This window comes from Tenebrio molitor, chromosome 2 (genome assembly GCF_963966145.1).
Source record: "Tenebrio molitor chromosome 2, icTenMoli1.1, whole genome shotgun sequence".
NCBI classification, from domain to species: domain Eukaryota; kingdom Metazoa; phylum Arthropoda; class Insecta; order Coleoptera; family Tenebrionidae; genus Tenebrio; species Tenebrio molitor.
The window spans coordinates 2714674-2739712 of NC_091047.1; the positions used below are offsets into that span (position 1 = coordinate 2714674).

At 34.3% G+C, this 25039-nt stretch overlaps 2 protein-coding genes and 1 long non-coding RNA gene across 9 annotated transcripts in view; 2 read left to right on the top strand and 1 right to left on the bottom strand.

Moving 5' to 3' along the window:
* Fpps (Farnesyl pyrophosphate synthase) overlaps nt 1-1386 on the top strand; it is a 31811-nt gene extending 30425 nt beyond the window's left edge. For both annotated transcript variants that reach the window (XM_069036975.1, XM_069036974.1), the window contains 2 exons: nt 1-444; nt 732-1386. In XM_069036975.1, the coding sequence (XP_068893076.1) occupies nt 1-444; nt 732-1067 (780 nt within the window). In that variant the 3' untranslated portion in view covers nt 1068-1386. The remainder of the gene's footprint in view (nt 445-731) is intronic.
* The window catches only part of LOC138122711 (uncharacterized), a 43710-nt gene that overhangs the window by 6051 nt on the left and 12620 nt on the right, over nt 1-25039 (bottom strand). The window contains exons 2-8 of the long non-coding RNA XR_011156593.1: nt 15863-16908; nt 15600-15801; nt 14716-15353; nt 14484-14656; nt 10140-14430; nt 7790-10087; nt 7624-7737 (exon numbers count right to left, since the gene is read on the bottom strand). This is a non-coding gene — a long non-coding RNA (uncharacterized lncRNA). The remainder of the gene's footprint in view (nt 1-7623; nt 7738-7789; nt 10088-10139; nt 14431-14483; nt 14657-14715; nt 15354-15599; nt 15802-15862; nt 16909-25039) is intronic.
* LOC138122699 (uncharacterized) lies at nt 4102-24927 on the top strand. 6 transcript variants are annotated; one of them, XR_011156588.1, is made up of 14 exons: nt 4102-4363; nt 5005-10239; nt 11344-11404; nt 11512-11834; nt 11888-12083; nt 12163-12347; nt 12399-12549; nt 16281-16328; nt 16392-16574; nt 17426-17476; nt 21723-21764; nt 21852-22045; nt 23421-23472; nt 23893-24927. XR_011156588.1 is itself a non-coding variant. In XM_069036972.1 (12 exons), the coding sequence occupies exons 1-12, from the start codon at nt 10222-10224 to the stop codon at nt 23946-23948; spliced, it is 1377 nt and encodes a 458-aa protein (XP_068893073.1). In that variant the 5' UTR covers nt 10154-10221; the 3' UTR covers nt 23949-24927. The 6 variants fall into 6 exon arrangements, 2 of the variants coding, with proteins under 2 accessions (XP_068893073.1, XP_068893072.1); XR_011156590.1 differs by lacking the exon at nt 17426-17476; XR_011156591.1 differs by lacking the exon at nt 17426-17476 and having other exon boundaries at nt 16392-16501.

Here is a 25039-nt window from a genome sequence, read left to right on the forward strand (position 1 = left end):
TTGCAAGGCTACTTCATCGTTAACGATGACATCATGGATCGGTCAGAGATGCGAAGAGGCGCCCCCTGCTGGTACAAGAAAGAGGACGTCGGTCTGGCCGCTATCAACGACGCAATCCTTATCAAAGAGGCCATTTACACTTTACTCAAGAGGCATTTCAGCAATCATCATTGTTATGTGCCAACGATGGAGCTGTTTCACGACGTGGCCTTGAAAACCACAATGGGACAAGCCCTAGACTGCATGTTCACGCAAGGTGGAAAACCCAATCTGGAGCTCTTCACCATGAACAAATACAACTCCATCGTTAAATATAAGACTGCCTATTACACTTTCCAATTGCCGATGGCTTTGGCCATGTACATGGCGAATCTATACGATCCAGAAATGCACAGGCAGGCCAAGACTATTCTCATGGAAATGGGGCAGTTCTTCCAAATACAGGTACGTAGTGTTATTAAAAATGTAATCTTTAATTTACACTCGAACGTCGAATAAAGCATTTGAATTGACATAACCTCAAATTTTCTAAATTAAACTATAACGTTCAAGAATTACTGTTTTAAATTGCTCAAATGAAAGCTAGTTGTTTGTTTTGCGATCCTTGTAAGCATCCAACTTCGCCAGTGCGCGGAACTTTGTTTTTTGATAAAATAGAACACAACATAACCTCAAAGTGTGTAATTATTCGAATGAGAAATATTGTTAAATTTCTTTCTTCTGTTCCGCAGGACGACTTCTTGGACTGCTTCGGCGACCCGGCCGTGACGGGCAAGCGGGGCAACGACATCCGCGAGGGCAAATGCTCCTGGTTGGCGGTGGTGGCGCTCCAGAGGGCGACCCCCGCTCAGAGGAAGATCATGGAGGAGAACTACGGACGTCCCGACCCCGAGGCTGAAAAAATAATCCGGAATCTGTACGAGGAGCTGAGTTTGCCCAACACGTACTCCATCTATGAGGAAGAGAGCTTCAACATAATCCGCACTCACATCCACCAGATTTCCAAGGGACTGCCTCACAAGTTGTTCTTCAAAATGATGGAAAAGATCTACAGGAGGGACTGTTGATTTTTCTGCCATTCCTTCAGTATTGAAAATTTTGCAAGATGATACTTCTGTTATTTTAAGGCGATTATTTAGGGATGCTTTTGATACTTTTATAAGTTTATAATTTACGGAATGAGAGTTTGTTTCTATCGTGAGCTTTAATCTTGGTAGGTATTCGGAGAGTTGTCTTGTAAATTTTCGAGTCTTCTGTGTGATATGCATGCAGGCTGGGTTAGTCGATTGTTTTAGGCCAGTCGGCATTAGTTTAGGTTTTATTTATAAGATTTTTTGTTATGTACAAGTTTACGTATTCATTATATTGGGATATTCTATTCGTGTCTGATTGTCTTTCCTTTTTTTTTGGTAAGTTTTGTTACCAGTTTTAGAATTGGAATTATTTTTTCTAGGTGTTTGTCTTTATCACGTGTATCATACCGTTAATAAATTTTTTGCAAAATTCCTAGTCTAATTTTATGTTAATCGCACCGGAACAAAGTAGAAACTATTTTTCATCAAATATCGCAGCACTAGCTGTTTCGCGAAATCGATTACATACCAAGAGAAAAACATTTTACAATTAAAATGCACTACGAAACAACAAGAAAACTTTGCCCCAACTCCCCGGGAGCGTCGTTTTGTGTGAACATACGATTATTTCACCAACCAGAGCGTCGAGATGTTATTTAACCCAAATAGTAAAATAGGCGAGGACGCCTACCGACGCCTATCAGTGACGCCTATGTTTATGTCAACAATCACATTAAAAACCAGAATAACCAACAATAATATTACCAACATATGAAAAAAAGTCACAATCATTTAAAATCACCCGGTATAATTAAAATTTTTCAATAAACATTTGTCAAAAGATTGTCATGTTGGTATGAGCAAACAGTGATTTTCATCATAATACGATTAGTCACACTGAGTGTCAACATTTTTTTAATATAACTGAGCCTGCGCCCTAACGAGCGAGAATTTATTTTAAATTCGAAAAAGATTTCTGCTAAATTCTCATTCAATTTGTTTTGCAAATGAATTCGCGAAAGAAAGGTACGGGAAGTGAAATGAACATAACGTTAACTATGATTTGGTGTCAAATTGTTATACAGCTGGTCCATATGAGCACATTTTAGGGTGGTACAGCGTGGTTTTTTACTTAATTTTGACATTGACAATTGTTTATTAAAAAAAATTCACTTATAAGTAGGTAGGCGGTTTTTTTCTACGATTGGGGATCCTGCCAATTGAGTTGCTGTGTAAATCAGAAGTTATGTAAACATTTTGACGTTTACGGGTCTCATGTTCAATTGTTTTAATTTAAAAGAAATGAAGGACTAGAAAATAATAGGTACAGTTGTGAAAATGTGCAAGCGTTCTCCTCCGGCTTGAATATGTAGTACAATTGTTAACTCATCGTTTCATATTGTTACCACTGGCCCTCTGGAGCGGTCGCACTGTCGAATCCATCTTCGGGGCCGGTGTCAATTTGTGGAGCGATGCCTCTTCCAGGCCGAAGTAACTCTGGAAAGAGCCGGTTGGGTCCCGTCTCTCGAGACGCAGGTCGTCTCGAAGAAGAGCATCGTCTGTTTGTCCAACTCGCTTTTACGGATCCGCAGTCTTTTTTGAAGAAGGAGAGGTGTGAACGAAACGAACACGTGAGCGAAAGTGGGCCGAATTTCGGCTGAAGAGGCGTCACGTATTTATGGGAAAGTTGAGACAAAAGGCGGAACGAACGCAGCCCACTCATTGCTCGACCAATGAGCGTGCAGAGTGCCCAGAACAAAACAAGGACGCAAATGGCGCCCGGGTGACAATATTTTGTATTGACTTTTGGAGCGTCACTTTGACAATTCAAATCAAACGTCAAGCTAATGTAAAAGTCATAGCCCACTTTGATTATAAATTTAAATGATCTCACGGTATTAGAGGTATTTTCATATTTGGTGGTGGAAACAAAAGGCTGAGAAATGTCACAAAAATGTACTGTCAGTGTTAAATTTCTCATGAACGCCGTAAAAAGGAATGTCTAGGTAAATTTAAATTTTCGCTAAATAGATTGAAAAAACAAATTCTAAGGAAACCAATTTTTGTCAGTGCATCAAAAGGAAAAGTTATTCTCATATAATCAAACGTATATCAAATTATTTCTCTAGTTCGACGATGAATAACTTTCTTATTGTCAATTTGCTGCATTTCTGTCGAAATCACGAACGTCTTTGACAAATTTGACACTGACAATACAAATTTGTGACATTTCTCAGTCTTTTGTTTCCGCCATCAAATATGAAAATATCTCTATCTGCCTGTGTCATACTCTCTGCTCTGACTGTTTCCAAATGCAAATTTTGCGGCGGTTTTCAAAATTTTCTAAACCGCTGTAATTGTGATATATTATAGGTGATTAATTATTGTTGATTAAAGAGTTTCAATCAAGTCTTTAATGACGTCAAAAAGCATGTTCATTAATTCACAAGTTTCTTCTTTTGATATTAGAGTTATCATTTCATAGTCGAGAAACTAACGGGTCCAAATAAAAATTACCAAACACATTTGAGCACGATTAAATACAAAAATGTTGTCAAATTTTATCCTTTACAACTTTCATTTGAACATTTTTCTCATAGGTATAATGAACGGTTATCCAGTTATTCTGAGATAATGCAACGACCATTTTTATTCACCGCTGACTGGACTATAAATGTTAGTTGTGACAAATAAAATTATTGGAAGCAAAACCATCATCGATTCATAATTTCATTTTAAAACAATACGATATTAAAAATAGCCACGTTAACTTTGGAAATGTATTGTGGGTTGCATTTTCAATTCCGCCAGGCTCATTATCACTCGTGAAATATCCTGTATAGCAGTCACAAAAACAAGTTTTGTAACGAATGCGAATAACTTACCAATTTTTATTATTGTAGAAATTCAATGCTTTCATTAGTCACTCAATTTTTGCTCGTGACGCAGCTTTACGTAGGTAAAGTGTTTGTGACGTTTTTGATAAGACAATTCGTTAATGTTTGATTGAAGTGGGTATTATTCGGATTAAAGTCGAATTTAACACTAGGTACATACTTGTAAAACAATTAAGGTTAGATCATTTACGGTATTAAAAACTAGTGGAAATTGATATGTTATCATCGCCAGTACCTACGTGATGTTGATAGTATGTATCTTGGAATTTTATATTCTATATTTTTAATAAAGGCAGTTTTTTTTTTGCAAAAATAATTGATAACCGGTGTTAGAAAATGGTTCGTTCAACAGGAGAAAAGCCATTTGTAAATTACAAGTGTTACAAGTCGCAGGTACGTTGAAAGTTCAAACAAATTTGAGATCAAGTACCTACTCGTAGTTTAGTGCTTGCACTGCTTGCTTTTCTTTTCATTACTTGACGTATATTGGTATCCGTCAAGCGTCCGAACAAGCGAGTTAGTAGTTGTGTGAATAATTTCTTTTATCTTTTGTAAAAACTAAAAACACATCATTTTAGAACTGACCAACTGTAAATTTTTGGTTCCTTGGTGTCACATGATGTTTTACCTTAAGTCAAGCTTTTAATTAACAATAAAGTGATATCAACTTAAAAATTATCCACGTTCGTACAAGACAGAAAACCACGCCCTACTTAGCCAAAAAATTTGAACGCGTCTGAAATTGCTCAACTTATTAAACTACGCATTCAAAATATACAGAGAGCTTTTTTTAACTCTGAACATAGCCCAAACTTAGTCCCTATGTTCAGTTTTAAAAAACGTGTATGTATGTTCAGAGTTAAAACGAGCCGCCTGTATATCTAACAATATACATATAAACTTCTATGATTTAGTATTATTTTTTTGACATAAGAAAAGATAAAACATTTCCATTTCAATCTTATTTCCCTCGCTTTTTTATATAATTATTGCTTTAAAACTCACAAAAATTGCATGATAATTTTTCATTTTAGAAGTTCTGTCGCTGAATATTAAAAGGACTGGGACCTAACAAGTTTTTTTTGAGTCATGGCACTTCACCTTGAAGGATTGCTCCTAATTTAAAATGTTCTTTACGGCCTTTGTGTACAGAACTTTTTAAATTTGAAGCCGTCGTTTACATTTACTCCACACTAATCCGTCTTGAAGATTTGAGTAAAGAAGGAAATCCCTATACTGATGGTGGAGAACGCAACTGACACCCTTTTCTACTTTTTTTCTTTGAAATAGGTACCCTAATAGTGCACGCTATAAAATAATTCTCACAGAGTTACAAATACAAGGGTGTGAAAACCATAATAAATGTGCAGAATTAATGGAATGGGAAAAAACGGTAGGTAACTGTAAATGTTGGATTTTTTTAGTTGTGATTTTACGTGCTTGACATATCTAACACAAACCTAGATGAAAATGTGATGTGTGTATTTTGATGCAATATAAAAGCAAATTTGTCAGGTGTCGTCATCATAAACCACATTTTCAAATAAATAAACTGGTTAGTGGTTATGTAAGGTTTAGGAGACCAGTCATATGAAACTATCTTTGGTAAGTTATGGTGGTATTGATTTTTTTTTATCTTCTGCTTCATACAGTCTTGACACATTTCTAATGTTGTCCAGGTTTTTTCAGATCGAGTAGTCAAAGATTGTCGAATATTTTTGTGGTGGTATCACGAATGGTCATTTGCGTTATGAACACCATGAGTGCGCAGCACGAATGCTGTTCGCAAGCGTAATGACCATGAGTGATACCATCGGAAAAATATTCTACATACTATCTTTGACTACGAATTGTATTCAATAGGATATTCAATGAACCAAATCAATGATTAAAATCAAATATTTCAAAAGGTAAATAGTTCGCAAATCTGCGTTACACATGATTTCATTGTTCATTTAATTTTGTAAGAAAGTAATAATTTCGTTGAATAAAAATAATATTTAAGTTATAGTTGATTTCATATAAATGTTCATCAAGTGAGCTGTGCATGTGTAAAAGCACCTTTAATTTAGTTACATTACAAAAGTCACATTTGTGACAAATCCATTATAGGTTATGACCTATGACCAATTAATCTTTACTTAGAAAAAAAAAATAGACAAAAACAAATAGCAATTACTTTAATTTAATCAATAAAAAAATGTAACATTGCTTTTGATATCAGCAGTGTTAACGGACAACAAAACTAAAAAATTGTAATCAAGGTTCGCACAGGGCAAGCAACTTTGAAAGTCAAAGTTACTAGTTATAGCTTCAATACCAACAGAAAATCAGATTTTCATGGGTTCCTTAGATGCACATTTATATGAAATTGAGTTTTTTTAAATAATATTTATTAGGTTATTTTATAATTTATTATATTATTTATATCATATTTTATTATTATTTATCTATAATTTTAATTTTAATTGTTTAAAATAGTCAATGCAGCCACTAGTGGAATACCCAGTCATATTTTCACTAGTGGAATATTCTGTAATAATATCTCAAGAGAGTGAGAATAAATTGAAAATAATTCCACAGATTTTGGAAAACTTGTTGCCAGGCAATAGACACGAGAGCCCGGAGGGCTCATGTGACTATTGCCATCTGGCAACAAATTTAAGAAAGAATCTGGAGAATTATTTTCAATTTATTGTCACTCTCGAGGGGTATTCGTAGGATTATTTTTTCATGAGTACAAAATCAAAAATACAAAAAAAAATATATATTATCGCACTGAATCGTTTTTCGTTCATTTTCAATAATTGATGACACTTACTGTCAAATTGAAAAATACGTTGTCACTAAAGAAAAATTAAAACAAGATACGAACTATAATTATTCTCACTTGGATAATGTACTTAGATTATTCTCACTATAATAATGATACAATTGGACAGATTTGAACATGTGATCAAAAATGCTGATGAACTATTGGAAGTTATAAACATGAAAAAATAATCGCTGGAATTTGCTGTTGCTAGACTACGAAAGTAAATATCTGCTAATTTATGGGTTAATATGTATTTGAAAAATGACAGGTGAATTAAATAGTCGGTATAAAAGATTATCGGATTTTAATAGTTATTTATGTGACGAGCTTAGTAAATTAATCTTTACGGGCGCGCTGGCACTTGTTGGACGAGTGACGTAAGGAACGAGTCTCCATAAGCCATTAAGCCCAGTAAAGATTAATTGCTAAGCGAGTTGCATACAAACTTTTATTTCCACCTTCAGTCTTTAAATTTCGTTTTTTAATTGTTATTTATGTTTATAAAAATTTTGTAATGAAAGGTGGTGGCGCAATTATACCTACGTCGTCATGGTGTTGAGATAAACAACGAAAATACTGTCAGAAGTTTTGTGAAATTTGTTGCAAAAAGAAAGAAAAGAAAGAATGGCTTTAATGCCCGATGAAGACTTTGGCGATTTTTTTGAAATGCAAGAAAATAACCACGGAATAATAAAAATTTGGGAATGACGATTTTGACTGAATGATCTTGAAATGTCTTTTTTTCATTAATTGTGATTAACTGTGATCGCTTCTTAGTTGGAGATATTATAGTTTAATCAAGGACTCAATTGATGTACTAAATTAACTGTTACTTTACCTTCGATTCAAATTTGTGCGATTCCACAAAAACCACGCCGTCACAGTGCGGGGATGTCAGTGGTATCCGATTGGATTCTTCGGTAAAGGATAACAGCGGGACCATTTAATTTACCTACAATTTACCCAAGTGTTACCATTTATGTATTTCCAAGAACAGAACTTACTCCACACAATTTAGTAAACGTTATCCTGCGGAATGGACGAATAATAATAACAAGGTAAGTAATGGCTCGCTTGAAAATGGATAGAGCAATAGAGGTCCACACGAGGTTTCCTCAGGACGAAGAATTATTGCTAAAAAATAATTTTTTGCGATTCTCTTGAAAACTACCAAGATTAGTCTAAACGTTTTGACCTGAAAAAACGACACTGAAGAAAGAATTCCAGATTTTAAAATGAACTGTTTTTTGCAAGAAAAGTAATTCGCATAACTGCTCGTTCACTAAATAAGTAACGTTGCCACATCTATGATATGATAGTCGATGAAGCTACACCATACGTTATCGGAAATAATAAACAAAACCCGACCTTGATTTTTATGTAGAGCAGGCCCTGAAAAGATAAAAAAATGTGTTACAAGTTCATGTAGTAAATATGTAAATTGTAACGAAAGTTCAAGCAAATTTGAGATCAAGTAGTTTAGTGCTTGCTTTTCTTTCCATTAGCGAACAAGCAGTGGTGTGCATTATGTATTTGTTTTTAAAAAACACATCGTTTTAAAACTAAGCAATTATAATTTTCGGTTTTCCTTGTGCTAGAAAATGATACACGTACCATCGAATAGCAAAAAAAACTGGTACAATATGTTACTATAGACACTTCCAAAACTTCAACTTTTGACTGAGTTTTGGAAGTGTCTAAAGCAACACCTCGTACAATGAGGGACATGGAATCCTGGGCAGTCTGCTATTGTCATTTCAAAAAGTGTCAATGTAAATGCACCTTTACTGTCATTATGATTGATATTTTCAAAAAAACTGTCAAATTAACTTAAGCTTGGTTATGAGTAGCTAAGGTATGGTTTAGAAATTTTGACAACTGAATGACACATCTGCCCAGTTTTCCGTGTCCCCAATAGTACAAGTTTTTTTTGCTATCCGATTGTACGTATACGCAGCATGTATATTATGCAGGTATTGATTTTTTGTTTTGTTTTCTGCTTTATACAGTCTTGACACATTTATAATATTCGTTATCTAGGTTGACAGCGAATAAAGCAACAGAAACGTTATCGGAAATTTATTGATAACACCGGACCCGACTCAGTAAATCCTGTTCCATATAGAAATGAAGGTTGAGGGCGTATCCGAGTTCCTTCCGGCGGTCACTTGTTTACCTGCATAAGTCTTATCAACAGACCAGTTCCTCCGGAGGTTATCGGAGATTACCGGGGCAGGTCTTCGACAGGTGGTGGCCGAATTGGATTATAATTATTTTTCTTAAATACCTGAGAATTGGTAATAAACACACCGATGAGAGGAGAAATAATTTTATTTACAATATTTACAAGGATAAATTATAATAACATGCCGCATTTACAAATTGTAGTCTATTTATGTGTACGTTTTTAAAACGTGCAATTAGATTAGGTATGCAAAGAATCTTGTTTTTTTCTGTATGTTGGATCTAACAATTTTTCTACCATTATGTATGCTCTTTATTTACAAATACATGTATGTACGAGTATACCGGGACATTTTTTTAACTCTGAACATAGTCCATACTTATTCCCTATGTTCAATTTTAAAAAACACAGATCAATGCATTGTCAGTTGCTATGTAACCAACTATACCGAATACCAGAGATTTTGAAACTATGTTAAAAATTGTTCCGATTGATGGAATTGGTGTATCATGTGTTGCATTGGAAATGTCACGCACATTTCTAATGCTCTGATTGGCATAGAATAAACTGCATTATGTGTATTTCTTCTTCAAACAACTTGAGCATTTTATTAAACTGTCAAGTACTTATTTTAGTTACCTTGGTTACGTGATTACATACATGCATTGACCTGTGTTTTTTAAAACTGAACATAGGGAATAAGTATGGGCTATGTTCAATGTTAAAAAAATGTCCCAGTATGTATAAATAGAAGAAATTAAAAATTTTAGTTTGGTGTGGGCCTATTATTAAGTTGGATTTACCCCGGCACCCACCAGATAAGAGAGGATTTTAATCATTGGGTGCAGGAAGTCTGTTTGTGACATCCATATACATAATTACCAAGAAATCTTAAAATTTAATATTTTAGGCAATATCATTCCTAATTACCAGATTCTTATCTCCACCGCTAATTCCTCTTATTTTTCACTATCCCTGTATTGTCACCGATGAGCTTTTTCATCAGTGAATGTATCGGGTGTTTTTTTTAAATTTCACCTCAAAGTTGGCATTGAAGAGTCGATTGTGAACGCATCACTCGTGTAACAACGTAAGATTTAAAGAGCTGATCCGTGATCTGTAACACGTATAGTGTATAATATAATATATATAAATAAGACTAAACAAACCCCAAAAAAATTTTTTTTGACCGCCGATGGGAAACGGGCTGCGCCCGATCAGGGCGTTGTGCCTGCATGATAAGATTTAGCAATGTGTTCCAGATCGCAGGTACGTAGAAATATGTACATATATTATGAAAATACTAGGGAAGATCTAAGCAAATTTGAGAGATAAAGTAGTATAGTGCTTGCTTTTCTTTCCATTATCGTATGGTTTTGCTTCACCAGCTGTCAAGCGTCATTTATTTAGCAGTGTTGTGCATTATTTATTTTATTTCAAATGTGTCAAATACTTTACGTCATCAATTTGAGTCCGGGAAAACGCAAAAAACGGCCTAACGCCAGTTAAGTGTTGCTATTGAAAATCTCAATAACAATCATTCAGGTTTAAGAAATGTTTTATTCAAAATTACATCTACATACATACAAATTAAGAATTAAACTTAAATATTAATATTTCGGCCACAAAGAAGATGCACTTACTTTCTCAGACTAAAAACGTTAGTTCAGAAATGAAATTATTGTATAAAGCATTTAAACCAAATATAAAAAATAGGCCAGCCAGCGTAACCTCTTCACATTATTTTCTGCTTTCCATTCACAAAAAAGGCCGAATTGTTTTTGATACCTTTCACCAGATTTGGTAGGTATTAATTTAGCACACCCCACGCTTCTTCAAATTTTCTTACAATTTCTGTATAATTTGCATTAGAGGTCATTTTGACGCACCAAAATGTAACTTGATTTGGAGCATTTGTTAAATTATTTTAAAATTGATTTTAATATTTCTTTAAAATGAAATTTGATGAAGGATGAAATAAAATACATAACGACATTCGTCCGTAAACTCTTTCTACAGTACTCGTTTCGAGTTTCAAGACTCGGCTCCTTCGTCGCCTCGTCCTTAAACGTCTCACTCGTACTGTAAACTATGAGTTCCCGCACTTATAACGTTAATTACTATTATTTCGTTCTATTCGTAAAACCACTCCCTACTTGGCCAAAAAATTTTGAACGCATCTTAAGTTGTTCAAATTATTAAAACACGCATTACAACAAATATAAAAATATATGAACTTCTATGATTTAGTATTACTGTGTGCATTTATTTAAAGTCTGTTAAAAAATACCTATGTATTCACTGAATTTTCATAACATTTTTATTTTTCAAGTGGAAATGTATTTTCAATTATACTAAGGTTGCCGTTTTCAGTTACTTGTATATTATTTCTTTGTGTGGACCGCCACCTCATTAATCGGCGCAGAAGAAAATGGTAAGAAATTATTTTCATTTTGACATAAGAAAAGATAAAACATTTCAATCACATTTCCCCTGATTTTTTTATTTAATTCTTGCTTTAAAACTAATTTTACATTTTAGAATTTCTGTCGCTTAATATTGAGGACTGGGACCTAACAAGTTTTTTTGACTATGGAACTTTACCTTTAACAACAGCCGTAAAAAACATTTTAAATTTAAATATGTCGTTCACTTTTATTCCAAAGTATACCGTCTTGAAGACAGATTTGAGTAAAGAAGAAAGTGTGTATATAATGGTGGAGAACGCAACTGACGCCGCTTTCTATTTTTTTCCTTCAAAATACCCCAATAGTGCACATTATAAAATGGTTCCCACAGAGTTACAAATACAAGGGTGTGAAAACCACAATAAATGTGAAGAAGTAATGGAATGCGAAAGAGCGGTAACTATAACATGTTGGGGAAATAATTCAAGTTCTTATAATTGTGATTTTAGGTTGTTGACATATCTGATACAAACCTGGATGAAAATGTAATATTCATATCTTGGAAACAATTCGAAACAGAAACTTTGGTTATTTTGATGCAATATAAAAACAAATTTATCAAGTGTCGTCATCATAAACTACATTTCCAAATACAAAAACTGGTTATGTACAGTTCTCAAGTGCAGTCATTTGGAATTATCGATGGTAAGTTATGCTGGTATTGGATTTCTTTTTCTCCTCTGCTTTATGAAGTCTTGAGACATTTCTAATATTGTTTATCCAGGTTTTTTCAGATCGACTACACAAGAGAATAATCATCTAAAACTCAACCGAACGTTTAATTTACAAGTAAATCAAAGTGTTTCTCTGAATACATTTCAGTGTTTACAGTGTAATACAAGTATAACGTTGACATGTGACAATTTACAAAAGATCGTCAACGTATCTAGCGCTCAAGGATCCAAATTGGTCAGTGTGTACGTTTGTTCATCATTAAAATGTAACAATCATTTTTAAAAGATTTTCAGTGACAGCCTTTTAGTCAACGGGTGGAAAGAATTTTCTTTGTCGAACTGTGATACGCAAGAGTTTAGTAACTGTAATTTGACAATTCAGACATTGCTTCAGTCACCCAATGGTCACGTGAATCACATTTGGATTATTGCTCAAGGTAAGTTTTATCATGTAAGACTTGATTTTTGCCCAAGGGCGTTATCCCTCAATATTTGATAATTAACCGATCAGACTCATCGGTACACATTAAATTAGACAATCTCAGCTACAGTCATACGATAATCTACAATCGGACTCACCTCCACCTCATTCAGTCATTCAAAGGGTAAAGCACAGGTCCGGACTCGGGTTTGCTCAATGGGACGGTACAAACATGTAAATGATAAACACCTGACACATCTGTCGCGAATCAAGGTCATACAGTGACTCACCCGGGGGATTCCTCCCCCTAGCTTCTAACATGATGAGGGGCTCGAACCACTGGCGTCGTCTTCAGAGCGCTACGTTCCGGGATTGCGTTGGATGTTCTAGTAGTACCTGTAACAGCCCCGTGTGCAGTTTGGGATGCACGACCCGCCCGCGGTCTCCACAGAAGAAGACCGCCACGGCCAGCGTGTGAGCCTACAACCCACTTCCATACGATACTGTGCTCCCTCAGTACAGGAGAGCCGGGGTTACCTCCCAACCGTTAATCAAGCACGTATGATCTGTTACATTTGGTTGTCACCACTGGCCGTCTCGACAAGACGCGCCCAGTCAACGGCCGAGCCGTGTCATGAGCCAAAGATGCCTCACCCGGACATCCGGTGCTCAGGAATTATACCATGGTATCTGCCAGAGGTTTTAGCGCATTGGTGGTACTGACATCATAGCCCAGGTTGCACAAACCTGCTATCACCCAGTTACCGACACACCTGGTAACTGTATCACCGGCTAGCACAAGCCTAATTCACTGCACCACTCCCGGGTCACAGACTATTCACCTGCCGTCACTCTCGTACTCGTACCTTGGACAGCCCGTCGGTTCCAGCTGCCAAAGCTACACTGTCCCTGTCTCGCCTGTGGGACTCGTAAAAATCACCCCCGAGTCAAGGACCTTTCAGAACATAATTTATGAGCCACATGTTTGGGGTGGAAGAGGTAGTTTTTCTGTTGCGTTTTAAAAATTCTCTTACAATCAAATTTTATATTTCGCGTCTTTAAGTGTGCAGTCCATTTTTTTTATGAATTCTTTTGTTATTGTAACTACTGTAGCGGCGTTGTACTGCAGGTAAAGAATTGTTGGTTTTTAAATATTTAGGGCCGGTTGCACCAACGTGAGTTAAATTTAACTACAGATTAAAATATACGAAAACATTGTTATAGCAATAGGTATATATAACTAAAGTAACGAAGCATTTTAACTTACGGTTAACTTTAACTGGCGTTGGTGCAACCGGTCCTTTAATCACTTCAAAACAATAACATTAATAAAGTATAAATGATTCGATTGTACAAAGAATGGTTATGTCTGTTTGAATTGTCTGATTGATCTGTTGCATCGAAGGAATAGGGATAACTAGAGAGAGCATCTCATATCCAAGCTGACGCGTTTGTTTGAATCCAACTTGTGCGCTAGTTATTCCTACTCCTTGGTTGTATCTGTCTCGTCCTGTGTGATGCCTTATGCGTCTTCCTTTTAAGGGAGGGTGGTGGGATGCGGAGCATACACTTCTTTTCCAACGCGTACCGACCAATGACCGAGGGTGGGTGGAGTTTAATAATGGCGCCAATTTCAAAAAAAATTAATGTAATTTAAAAACGTGAACATTGCTGCTATCACTGACAATTAATAAAAAATAAATTTTTAGATGTTTAAAAAAAATGGGAGTCAGAAAAACACAAATTTCATCACAAACTGTAGTAAAACTTTATATGTAAAACCAAAAAAATGTTAAATATGGTTAATTTATTTTTATTCTTGACTTCATCTGATAAGGGAGTCGGATCTGTCCCTCCACCAACCTTAAATGACCGATCATTTTTGCTCATTATTATACTAGAAATTTAGAAATGAAATATATATCTTCAACAATTTTGCAAAATACTCACTACTCATTTCTTGGATAATACAATTGCTTCTCTATTTTTCTTTTTCTGCATAATTGATTATTATTTGTTTCATTCTCGATATTTTTCTTGCACTCTATTATCATCCCTTCCAATTTATCAAATGCTTCTCCCTCTAGATTCTTCGCCCAATTAACAAAATCTGCTAGTACAATCTGTAAATATATTTTACAGATAAATAACATTACTTCTAGTCCATACACTTTTAACGTACTTCCTTTCTCCTTTCAGAACTTATCAACTCGTTTCCTTTATTTTTAGATGCCTCGTCCAAATACTGGTGTATGTAATTGATTTTACTTGTTGAAGGTTCCTCAATACATAAATCTTCCTCAGAATTTTTTTCTTCTTCTGTATTTAAAATTTTCTTGAATAAAAATCCTTGATTTTTTCCTTCTTTATTCCATTCTTCAACTTTTAATACTGTAGCTACCATATCATCTGCATCTCGTTTCTTATCAATGTTGAATCTTCTTATTCAATTTCTTAGATCTCCTCTTGTAGTTAAATTTAATCGGTCCAGTTGATTGTCACGAATTTTTCTTGCATTCTCTAATATCCTGTCATTTGAAATACCTGCTTGTAACTGCTCGGCTATCAGTGTCTGTTCCTTCTGAGAAAAACGTTTCTTTCTTAATTCATCTTCATGACCCACATGTGTTTTAATAAATTTCACATTTATCGTTCCTTAAAAGTTTAACAGTAACATACATTTAAATTATTAATACTAGAAGACTTATTAAAAGTTGCCATTTCCAGAGATTTTAGCACATATTCTTGATGGGCATATTCCACAAATCCGAATGCTACCACCAGTCTTCATAGCTCTTTTAGTACAATTACTTTTATATCCTAAAATTTTTTTTAATTACTTATTGCCGTTGAAAATTGATAAATCCCAACCTTTTGAGTTACTACGATTTTAATTGTAATATATGTATAGACTTTTCAGCATTAGGACGGTTTACACTTGTAGTATAAGCATAATCCGCTTCTGGAATGGAAGAATTCGAAGCTTGGAGAACACAGGAAGGGTGTTGTCCAAGCTACGAATTCTTCCATATTCCTAAAACTGAAATTATATTGTTCGATACTTACAGTGTGTACCTTCGTTAAATATTGAATAAGGTTATCATGATTTGCTAAAAGTTCCTTTCTCTCTTCAGAGCATATTGGGCACTTAGTGTATTGGGATTTTCTTTCTTCTACTTTCTCATAATGCATTGTCTTCAAATGTCGATTCTTTGTTGAAACGCAAACAAATTTCTTCAGACATATATGGCAAATTAGTTTATTTTCACTGAAACAAAAAATATAATCTTTAAACGCTTCTTTTGTAGATTAAAGTTAAATTCACTTACCTCTCCATGACCCTGCTGTAACATAACCTTAAAACGAATAGGTATTATAAAAGTTATTACAAATCAAATGAAAGTTTGCAATGAAAACTGCATATCAAAATACGTCGTGAAACGTTAGTATGAAGCCAAAAACCAGCAAAATTCTGTATAAAACCGCAAAACACTCTAAGTCAAGGCGCCAAGTAAAATGTCAAACGACAAGTGAATTGTGGTAACGGTTTCTTTCCAACGTTCCTTTCGAAATTCGAATTCCTAAATTGGCGCCATTATTAAACTCCACCCACCCTCGGTCATTGGTCGGTACGCGTTGGAAAAGGAGTGTATACTGGGATGCGGTCCTCCCTAGTCAGGTATGTACCTTAACTAACGGTACAGGTCGGTCCTGTACACCTATGTATCTACATACTTTTTATTTCAGGTGCTGTTACCGTGCAATTAAAAAATAACACTCACAAAATTGATGAAGGTAATTATAATTTTCGTCTGCTTTCTGGAACGTTCCGTGTTAATGTTGTGAAGTTAATTTCAGTACGGTATTTGTGTATAAGACCCTCAAGTAAGAAGCGATGACAGTTAATTTTAGTTAATGAAAAGAAAACGATTTCAAGATCATTCAGTCAAAGTCAAAGTTATCAAGAGGTAATTCCTGTAACTATAGCCTGTTCCGCAACTAATCTGTCATTTTTCCATCTTATCTTACACAATTTCTGAGGTAAACACAAAAACAAGAAACAGCTATTGGTTACTATACTAGTTATAGTAGATATACAATTTTGAACATAATAATAATAATTAAATTAACAACAACTGTATACTAGTGATTTCTTCTTTCTTCTGGGTTCTCTATTGTTCTGGTCAAAAGTGTATATAAAATTGCTTCTGTGTGGCATATTTCGCAGGGATCTCCCTGACTGTATTTTCAGTATGGGTCGGGTTGGGTTGATGGGGTAGATGATGTTGTAAAAGAATCGGTTGGTGTTGGGGCTCTTCTCGACGTGGATGAAGCGTGTGATGTGCCCCTCGACGAGGTTGGTGTGACTTCATGTCTAGAATTTGCGAGAAAGTTTGATAGATTTTAATCATTTGGGTGGTTTATCGTCTGCGACGTTGTTTCACACACTTCAAATGCCCATTTCACAGCATAACACGAACTGCATCTTTTGTCCGTATTGCTTAAATAAAGAGCGATCAAATTAATTTGTAATCGAGTTATCATCCATGAATCCGAAATCGTATGTCGTTACTTGAACTCCACGCTCCAATAAAAACAAATCGCAAAAGACATACGGATTCAAATCCATGGATAACTCGATTACAAATTAATTTGATCGCTCGATATTAGATGATTCGTTGTTCGTCATTATTACCGTTGCGATTAAAATGTGTGAGTGGTTCAAAGCGAATGGAGGGATGAAATTAAAAGGAATAATGAAAGTTATTGTTACTTTATAATTGTATGTACAAATCATTGATCTGACCGTCTATATGTAGCTAGCAAGTGTATTTAAAAAAAAACCGCTACAAATCTACTTACTATTTTAATTGGACAAATTAATTTTTTAGGTGGAGAATCAACCTGTTTAAAACTGGAACATCAAAAAGCAACTGTTGAAGGTGATTCTCTTCTCCTAGTTTTGTTTCCTTCCATTCATTTTTAATCTGGAGAATAGTGCACAACAATTTAAAGTTCCATTTTACAACTAAAATGGTCTACTTTCTCGCTCGAAATCTAGCGGACCCCTCTAATAACCGGACATTTTCGTTTCCACCGACTAAAGCCAATACATTTTAAATGGAATGGAACGGACACTCCTTCACTAGTACACGGACACGAAAATTCACTTAAAATTGAACAAACCCCCTCCGTTAAACGGACAAAATTTAAAATGTCATGCGCAAAATAGCAGCCACAAAATACGACGAGCAAATTTTTCGGAAAAACTACCTTCCCTTATTTACGGTTACGAAGCAAAAAATATGTACACTACAGACGAAACCGGGTTATTCTTTCGCGCTCTACCTGATTAAGATTAAACACTAGTTTTAAAAGGCGAGAATGCTCTGGCGGGAAAATGAGCAAAGAACGACTAACCATTTTGCATTGTGTGAATACGACAGGCGAAAAAGCATTCCTTTTAATCATTGAAATGTCGACTCGACCACAAGCTTCTAAAAAACTTGGAGTAAATCAATGTTTACGAGCAGCGAGAAACCTAAAATGTTTTTCCAAAGAACGTGCAGATTATAAAGGGTGTACGAATTACGAGTAGGCGCAACTTTGGAGAATCACCACGTCAATTTATTATTTGATAGTAAAAACGAAAAACGAACACTTGATGAGTTTTTTGCTAAAATAGTATATTATGTTATGAGGAGCAAAAATGAAGTTTTATGTGCTGCGGCTGGTAGATTGGCTGCCGAACGCAGTGAGGCAGACAAACCAGCCAAAGCACATAAAACCATTTTTGCTCCGAATAACATATACTATTTTTTCTTCAAACCTTCATAACAAATTATTTAAGACATGTTCAGAAACTAGGTAGGAATTTCAAATGATTTAGCTAGTTTACTTTACTGCCGCTCATCAGCGGAGATAATAACTTCACGGACGCCCTCAGCGGAGATAATAACTTTATCTGCCGCTTTCAGCGGAGATAATAACTTTATCTGCCGCTCGTCAGCTCGTTAGATGCCATGACAATGAAATGACACTTTAGCATTATCAATGCAGCAGGATAATGTCATAATTTACGGACGTTTGAAAAAAAAAATATATCATTTCGTTATGAATTATCATTTTACTTTTACATTCCAATAAAAAAATAAAAATAAATGCATTCTGGCATATCCGTTTTTTTTTTTGAAATACTGCGAAATAATAATGGTTTAAAAAAAATTTAAATGTGGAACGTTGAATTAAAAAAAAAAAAAAATTCAAAACTAATGCGATTTTAGGCAGAAAAATGAACTAATTAGAGAAATTCTCCAACAGTGGACTAAATTTTTTATTTTTTGAGAAAACTACTCGTACTCATTTTAACGAAAAACTTTATTTAGGTTTTAAGCTACATTTTTCGTAAGGAATTCACCCTGATTGGTATTTTTTGGGTGCTAAATTTCAAAACTCGAAATTATTTTGGCATTTTCTACTACGCAGACGTTTACCTCAGGTTATCTATGTACGATTGCTCTAATTTTGTTGATTCATGTCGGATTTCTGGAAAATCTGAGCTTTAAACAGTTTAAATTAATTGTCATATACAGTGAGCGGCAAAAGTACGGAATAAATTCATTAAAAATTAAACAAAATTTTTTTTCAAAAAAATCTTTGGACAGGTCAATTTTAGTTTATAAAAATACATATATTAATACAAAATAAAATTCCAAGCAGTCATTTGTTTTCGAGTTATGACATCATCGATAGTTTTTTTAAGTGGAAACCCTCTATTTTTTTTCTTGATTCTGATAGCCCTTTTAATTGTCTAAACGCCAGTATACAAATTTTGTTACCTTACATAAGGAAATTTTTGAGAAAAAAAATAATAAAGTTGGAAAAATTAATTTTATAACGAACAAAAACAAGTCAAAAACTGTGTTAGTAACTACTTAAAATTATGTAATTAAATGTTCGAATTGCCATCCCCCAGCTTGTTGACAAAAAGCAAGTTTATGAAGAAATTCCCCCAGTTTTAGTTTTATCTAGTTTTGTCCCCGCACCCAATCAAAATTAAAATTTCAATACGTTGTGTTTCTGTTAAATGAGTAATTTTCGAAAACGTTTTGTAAAACAAAAAACACATACGAATGAAATTGACAGTAACATTTGACTGTTTGATTTACCTACTTGATTTTTTGACTTGTTTTTGTTCGTTATAAAATTTATTTTTTCCAACTTTATTATTTTTTTTCTCAAAAATTTCCTCATGTAAGATAACAAAATTTTTACACTGTCATTTAGACAATTAAAAGGGCTATCAGAATCAAGAAAAAAAATAGGGGGTTTCCATTTAAAAAAACTATCGATGACGTCATAACTCGAAAACAAATGACTGCTTGGAATTTTCTTTGGTACTAAAACATGTATTTTTATAAACTAAAATTGACCTGTCCAAAGATTTTTTTGAAAAAAATTTTGTTTAATTTTTAATGAATTTATTCCATGCTTTTGCCGCTCACTGTATAATATACCAAGGGACAGATATATTTCCGGAAATTTTTTCGAGCAGTCCTGACACACGAGTGTTTGTAGCAAGAAAATTACACGAGGGCGCCAGCCCGAGGGTAATTTTGAGCGACAAACACGAGTGTTGGACTGTCCCGAGGTATATTCGGAAAAAACTTTTCCCTAGGTAAATTATATCGGAAATTATCCCTAGGGAAAATTTCCGCTTAATTAAATTGTGATTGGTTGCTATTGAAATAATTCGGAGTTGTGATTTGTCAATATAAATCATGTGACATTTGAGGGCGATTCTCGGAATAACAATATGCATGTTAAAATGACAAGAATCGAAAGTGGGGTTACGGTTCCTAAAGGTTTATTTATACTTTACGTGAACGTCAATAGTACATAGTACAATTCTACAGAGTGATCAACAAGGACTGAAGCTGTTGGCAACAATGACAACATGATGAAAATTTCAGTGAAGTTGGTAGCATTACATTTGCAGTTGTCAATTTTGACGGGTAAATTCAAACTTCAAAATCAAGTGTCATTTTGTATCAATTTATTTATTAAAATGGTTTTTACACTAGAGCAAGACATTTTTATTGGTATGGCGTACTTTCGGACTGGAAATTTTGATGCTGCTAACGGTTGGCAGTATTCCACGGAGCACGGACGATGCATTTCACTAATTTCAACAAATGTTCCCCGAACCGGTTGTTACTTTAGTTGCGTTTAGGCAGCATTGCACGAGATTGATGCAACGTTACCGACAAACCGGTGATGTGAAAAAGGCAAAACCTAGTGGTAGGTAGAACATCTACATTTACAGAAGATGTAGTTGAGAATGTTCGAGGTAGAATGGAACGAAACCCTCGAAAGTCAGTGCGAAAACTTTCACTCCAAACAGGCGTGATTCTTATGTAAAACACACGCATCCAAAGTTCTTTGTTGGGCACGTTTAATGCAGGGCCCAATAATTCTTACCATTAAAAATCCCGTCATTCCTTTTCCTTACTTTACAGGCTTGTCATATGGAAGTTGCCTAACCATTTTAAAGAAGAAATTAAAGTTCCACCCTTACAAATTTTCCCGGATCCAATCCCTGCATCATGTTTCTGTTTCTCAGGAGCGGCATGCGGGCACGGCCTGTCGCTTTTATGAATATCGAAACAGTGAGCCATTTAATTAAGTACGGCTAATTGCTTTTTATACTGTTTTTGGTCGTTTTGTACGTATCGTGTTTTAAAACTACCAACTCGTAACATAACCTAAATTTTTTGACATTCACAACTTGCAGCGAATGCCAACACTGACGCACAAATTTTTTTTATACTTTGGGAATATTTTGCTGTCTTTTGCTGCCAACAGCTTCAGTCCTTGTTGATCACGCTGTACTATTCCGGACACGGAATCTTGGCCACAACTAACATTTAACTGACACATATGTGTAAACTGGCCTTTATTGAAATTGAATATAACCAAGGCGATCTTCATTTACCAGGCCCTGACACTGACCAAAAACAGTGTGCTATGGAATGGCCTACCACATTGCTTCACCAACATTTAGTGAAAAAATTCGAAATCCACTAAACCTGTCATTGTAACTATTTGCATTTGTCAAATATGAGTGATCTAATTTTACGACAGTTCAAAAATGCGTTATCGCATTGTAATATATAGTTTCTGTTTTAGATTTTGAGCGAACTCCAACTCCAATAATTACAAGTACATCAGGTAATGTACTGATGATAACTAATCGCATGTATTATATATCCCTGTTCAACTGTTTTTTGTACTATAAATTTTATAATTGTTTCACAGGTGCTAAATTCGAATTGAATCCAAACAATACCCAATCCAATCAAACATTAGCGAATTGTATCAGTAAAATCGAAGACATTTTATGTACAGCTAATACATGGTCACGAAGGGAACCTTGGCTAATAGCAATATTCACTTTTACATTAGCAACTTTAATAATTACTATAATTAATTGCTACAAACAATGGAAAATGGTAAGTTAACGCATCTATTACAAAGCTCGTTGATATTTGTGTTATTATGCTATGGTAGTTTATTTAACGAGTTCGTGTGTAAATTGGGCTTTTTGGGCATGAGTGAGCCAGTTTAAAACGCGAGTGCAACGAGGCCCACGAGTACACCCCAATTACAGAGTACAGCCCAGTTTACACACGAACGAGTTTAATACAAGGTTTTTTTGTTCGACGAGCCCCTTAAAAGCTCCAAATAGCTTAAAATCTTTAAAATTAGCTTGATGTTTCGTTTTGACAAGTTGTGACATTTATCAAAATCCGTTCACACAGGAGAATTCTCAAATTCTGACAGCGTCGAACAAAAAAATAGTTTTTTCATTTATTACTGTTACATTACTAAAAGATGCGTAATTTTGAAACGGACTTATTTAGTCAGATTCGGCCTCTTTTAAACCTTTCATTCATTGTAGTACAATGTACATTGCGTACATAACGCAATTATTGTGTACTATTGCGATCAATTTTTTGTATATGACAGAAAAATGATGTCCAAAATTTATTTATGGCGACTGTACGGTTGGTTTCAAAAAAAAAACGGGAACTGTCAGAAAAAGTTCTGTCAAATTTTATTAAATTTTTATACCTAGTTTGAAACGGTCTTTTAGAATTTAGGTTAAAAAACTACACTTATGTGCCGGAAATGTCAGTTATGCAAATATAAAAACTACTGTCAAACAGACACAACTTGACATAAATTGACTAATTAAATTTCCAATTTACATTAGGTCAAATTTCATTTCCCGTTTTTTTTTTAAACCAACTGTACCAGATAAACTCTTATAGTTATTTATTTTTAACTTTACTACAAGTAACCCGCTGTAGTTATGACCGTCATAATTCCCTTGATAGATAAATAAATACAGGGTGATTTTTAAAATTTCCAAAACGCTGTGACACCTTTATTTATCGACCAATTTCAATAAATAAACTATCAAATAAAATGGCTTCTAAAAGACTATAAACTGCCATATACAGGATGTTTGCGAAGTTGAGGCGTTCCTTTTAACATGCGTTGTTCTAAAAAGTTTTAGCCAAAATCACCTTAGTAAAATGTGTACGGCAATGAAGATACATTAAGTTAATTTTTTTGAAATTTTTGAAACCGGTTCTGTTCAAATTTGCGCTGATTTGTTAGAAATTAGAATTGACAAAAAAAAATGAAATGAGCACGGACCTTAATCAAAAATACTGTCAGAGTTGTCATCTAATTAGTCGGAATGGCTTTATTAATTAATATTAAATTAATAATCAATTCAGTTAATTTTGGACTACTTTTTAATGTTCATGTCTTCTTACAACATTGATTGCTATTAATTAATTAACAATATTCTTGTAGGACAACGGGAAACTGGAAAACGCAACAGTTGGGTACAAAAACTTGCAAATCGGTACGTAGCACAGCCAATTTTTTTTTGTAGAGAGTTACTATTTTCATTATCCCAACACATCAAAGAACAACACTTTTTGTATTAAATTAGTAAAATTTAAACTTGAAAATTGTAGTATATGTAGATAAAATTTACATAATATCGAGGCTTCAACAAATTTTGTGGAGAATCAGCTTTTCTCTTTCCTTTACAAACGCACGTGAGATTTTTGTCCGTATGCTTTGACATTTTCTTCAAACACACAACCTAATATTGAATACTATTTTAATTGTACATAATGTATTTGACTTTTGCAAAACAGGAATATCTTATTAAATGACAAATTATTTAATATAAAAGTGTTGAATATTTGCACCCCCTATTTCAAAACATATTGCTATCCTGCGTTGCAGCACATTTGAAATATAACTATCTTCCTAGGAGCAGCAAAAGAGGAAGGAGAACCTTTCATTGAAAACTCGCTAACCAGTGGCTAGTTCAGCCAGGTTCTTGTAATTGAAGTGCGCCATTTCCATACTCTAAGGACCATTTATAGAAACAGAATTAAATATTTAATTCGAATTAAATTTTAATGCGCGATTAACCCATGAATTTGAAATTTTGATTAGTTCAATCTGATCACGTGTTCAGTTAATCTCGCATTTGATTACGATTAAGTTAATTTTGCTTCTGTAAACTGACCCCTAGTATATCTGGAGTATTAGTTATTTTCATAGAGTAGTGTTGTCAGATCACTTTTCAGGTATGAGGCCGAAATTTGAAGCACGAGGCGTCAGCTAAGTGTTGCAAAGCAGGCCGAATACCTGAAAACTGACAGCGCACGAATATTGAATAACATTTTTCGTGTTCGTTTAGGCAAAGTCTTAAAAAACATTAATTTATTGTAAATTTTGAAATTATCTTTGACAGATGTCAAGTTAGGTATATAACCGGGAAAATTTGTATATTTAGTTATATAGCACTTTCCCGGTTATATATCTCAGGAAACGAACACGAAAAGTATTTTTTAATTATAATTAAAAAAGAATATTGTATTTATTACGGACACTATATTAATAACATAATTACATAACATTTTTGTTTTATAATACAAAAATTTCCGATAATATTGCGGAATCTGGAATGGCAAGGGAAATCCTCTCGAAAAGGAATTTCTTTGATTTTGAATCGCCTGACTCCGCGATAAGTCGGTTTCCGATAACATTAATGGAATCGATGGCTTCTTTGCACCAAGGGCCTAAGGTTTCAAATGCTAAACCTTTAAATACGTAGTTTGACGAAATGATTGAACTATATTTGCTATGGTTGCGTTTGCAAATTTATTTATTTATCATTTTAAATTATTTGTTAAAATTTAATGAGTAAAATGATTTTAATTGTGCTTGTCTAATATCAGAAAATCCTATTTACTCTTTGTTTGTTTTTTATGTTTGAATTTAATAAATGTTAATTAGATATCGTTTTCCTTTTTCTTTACTTGTATTCACTCAATTATTTGATCATTTCGGGAATCAAATTCCCCGGTTGCCCATTGTGAGTGGTCGAAACCTATTGCCTATTCTGATTA

What these genes read in the sequence shown, in the direction of transcription:
- LOC138122699 (XM_069036972.1), top strand. An exon ending in TAATGGAATGCGAAAGAGCG is followed by an intron (nt 11,835 to 11,887) that starts GTAACTATAACA and finishes TTGTGATTTTAG; the next exon opens with GTTGTTGACATATCTGATAC. An exon ending in GTCATTTGGAATTATCGATG is followed by an intron (nt 12,084 to 12,162) that starts GTAAGTTATGCT and finishes TTGTTTATCCAG; the next exon opens with GTTTTTTCAGATCGACTACA.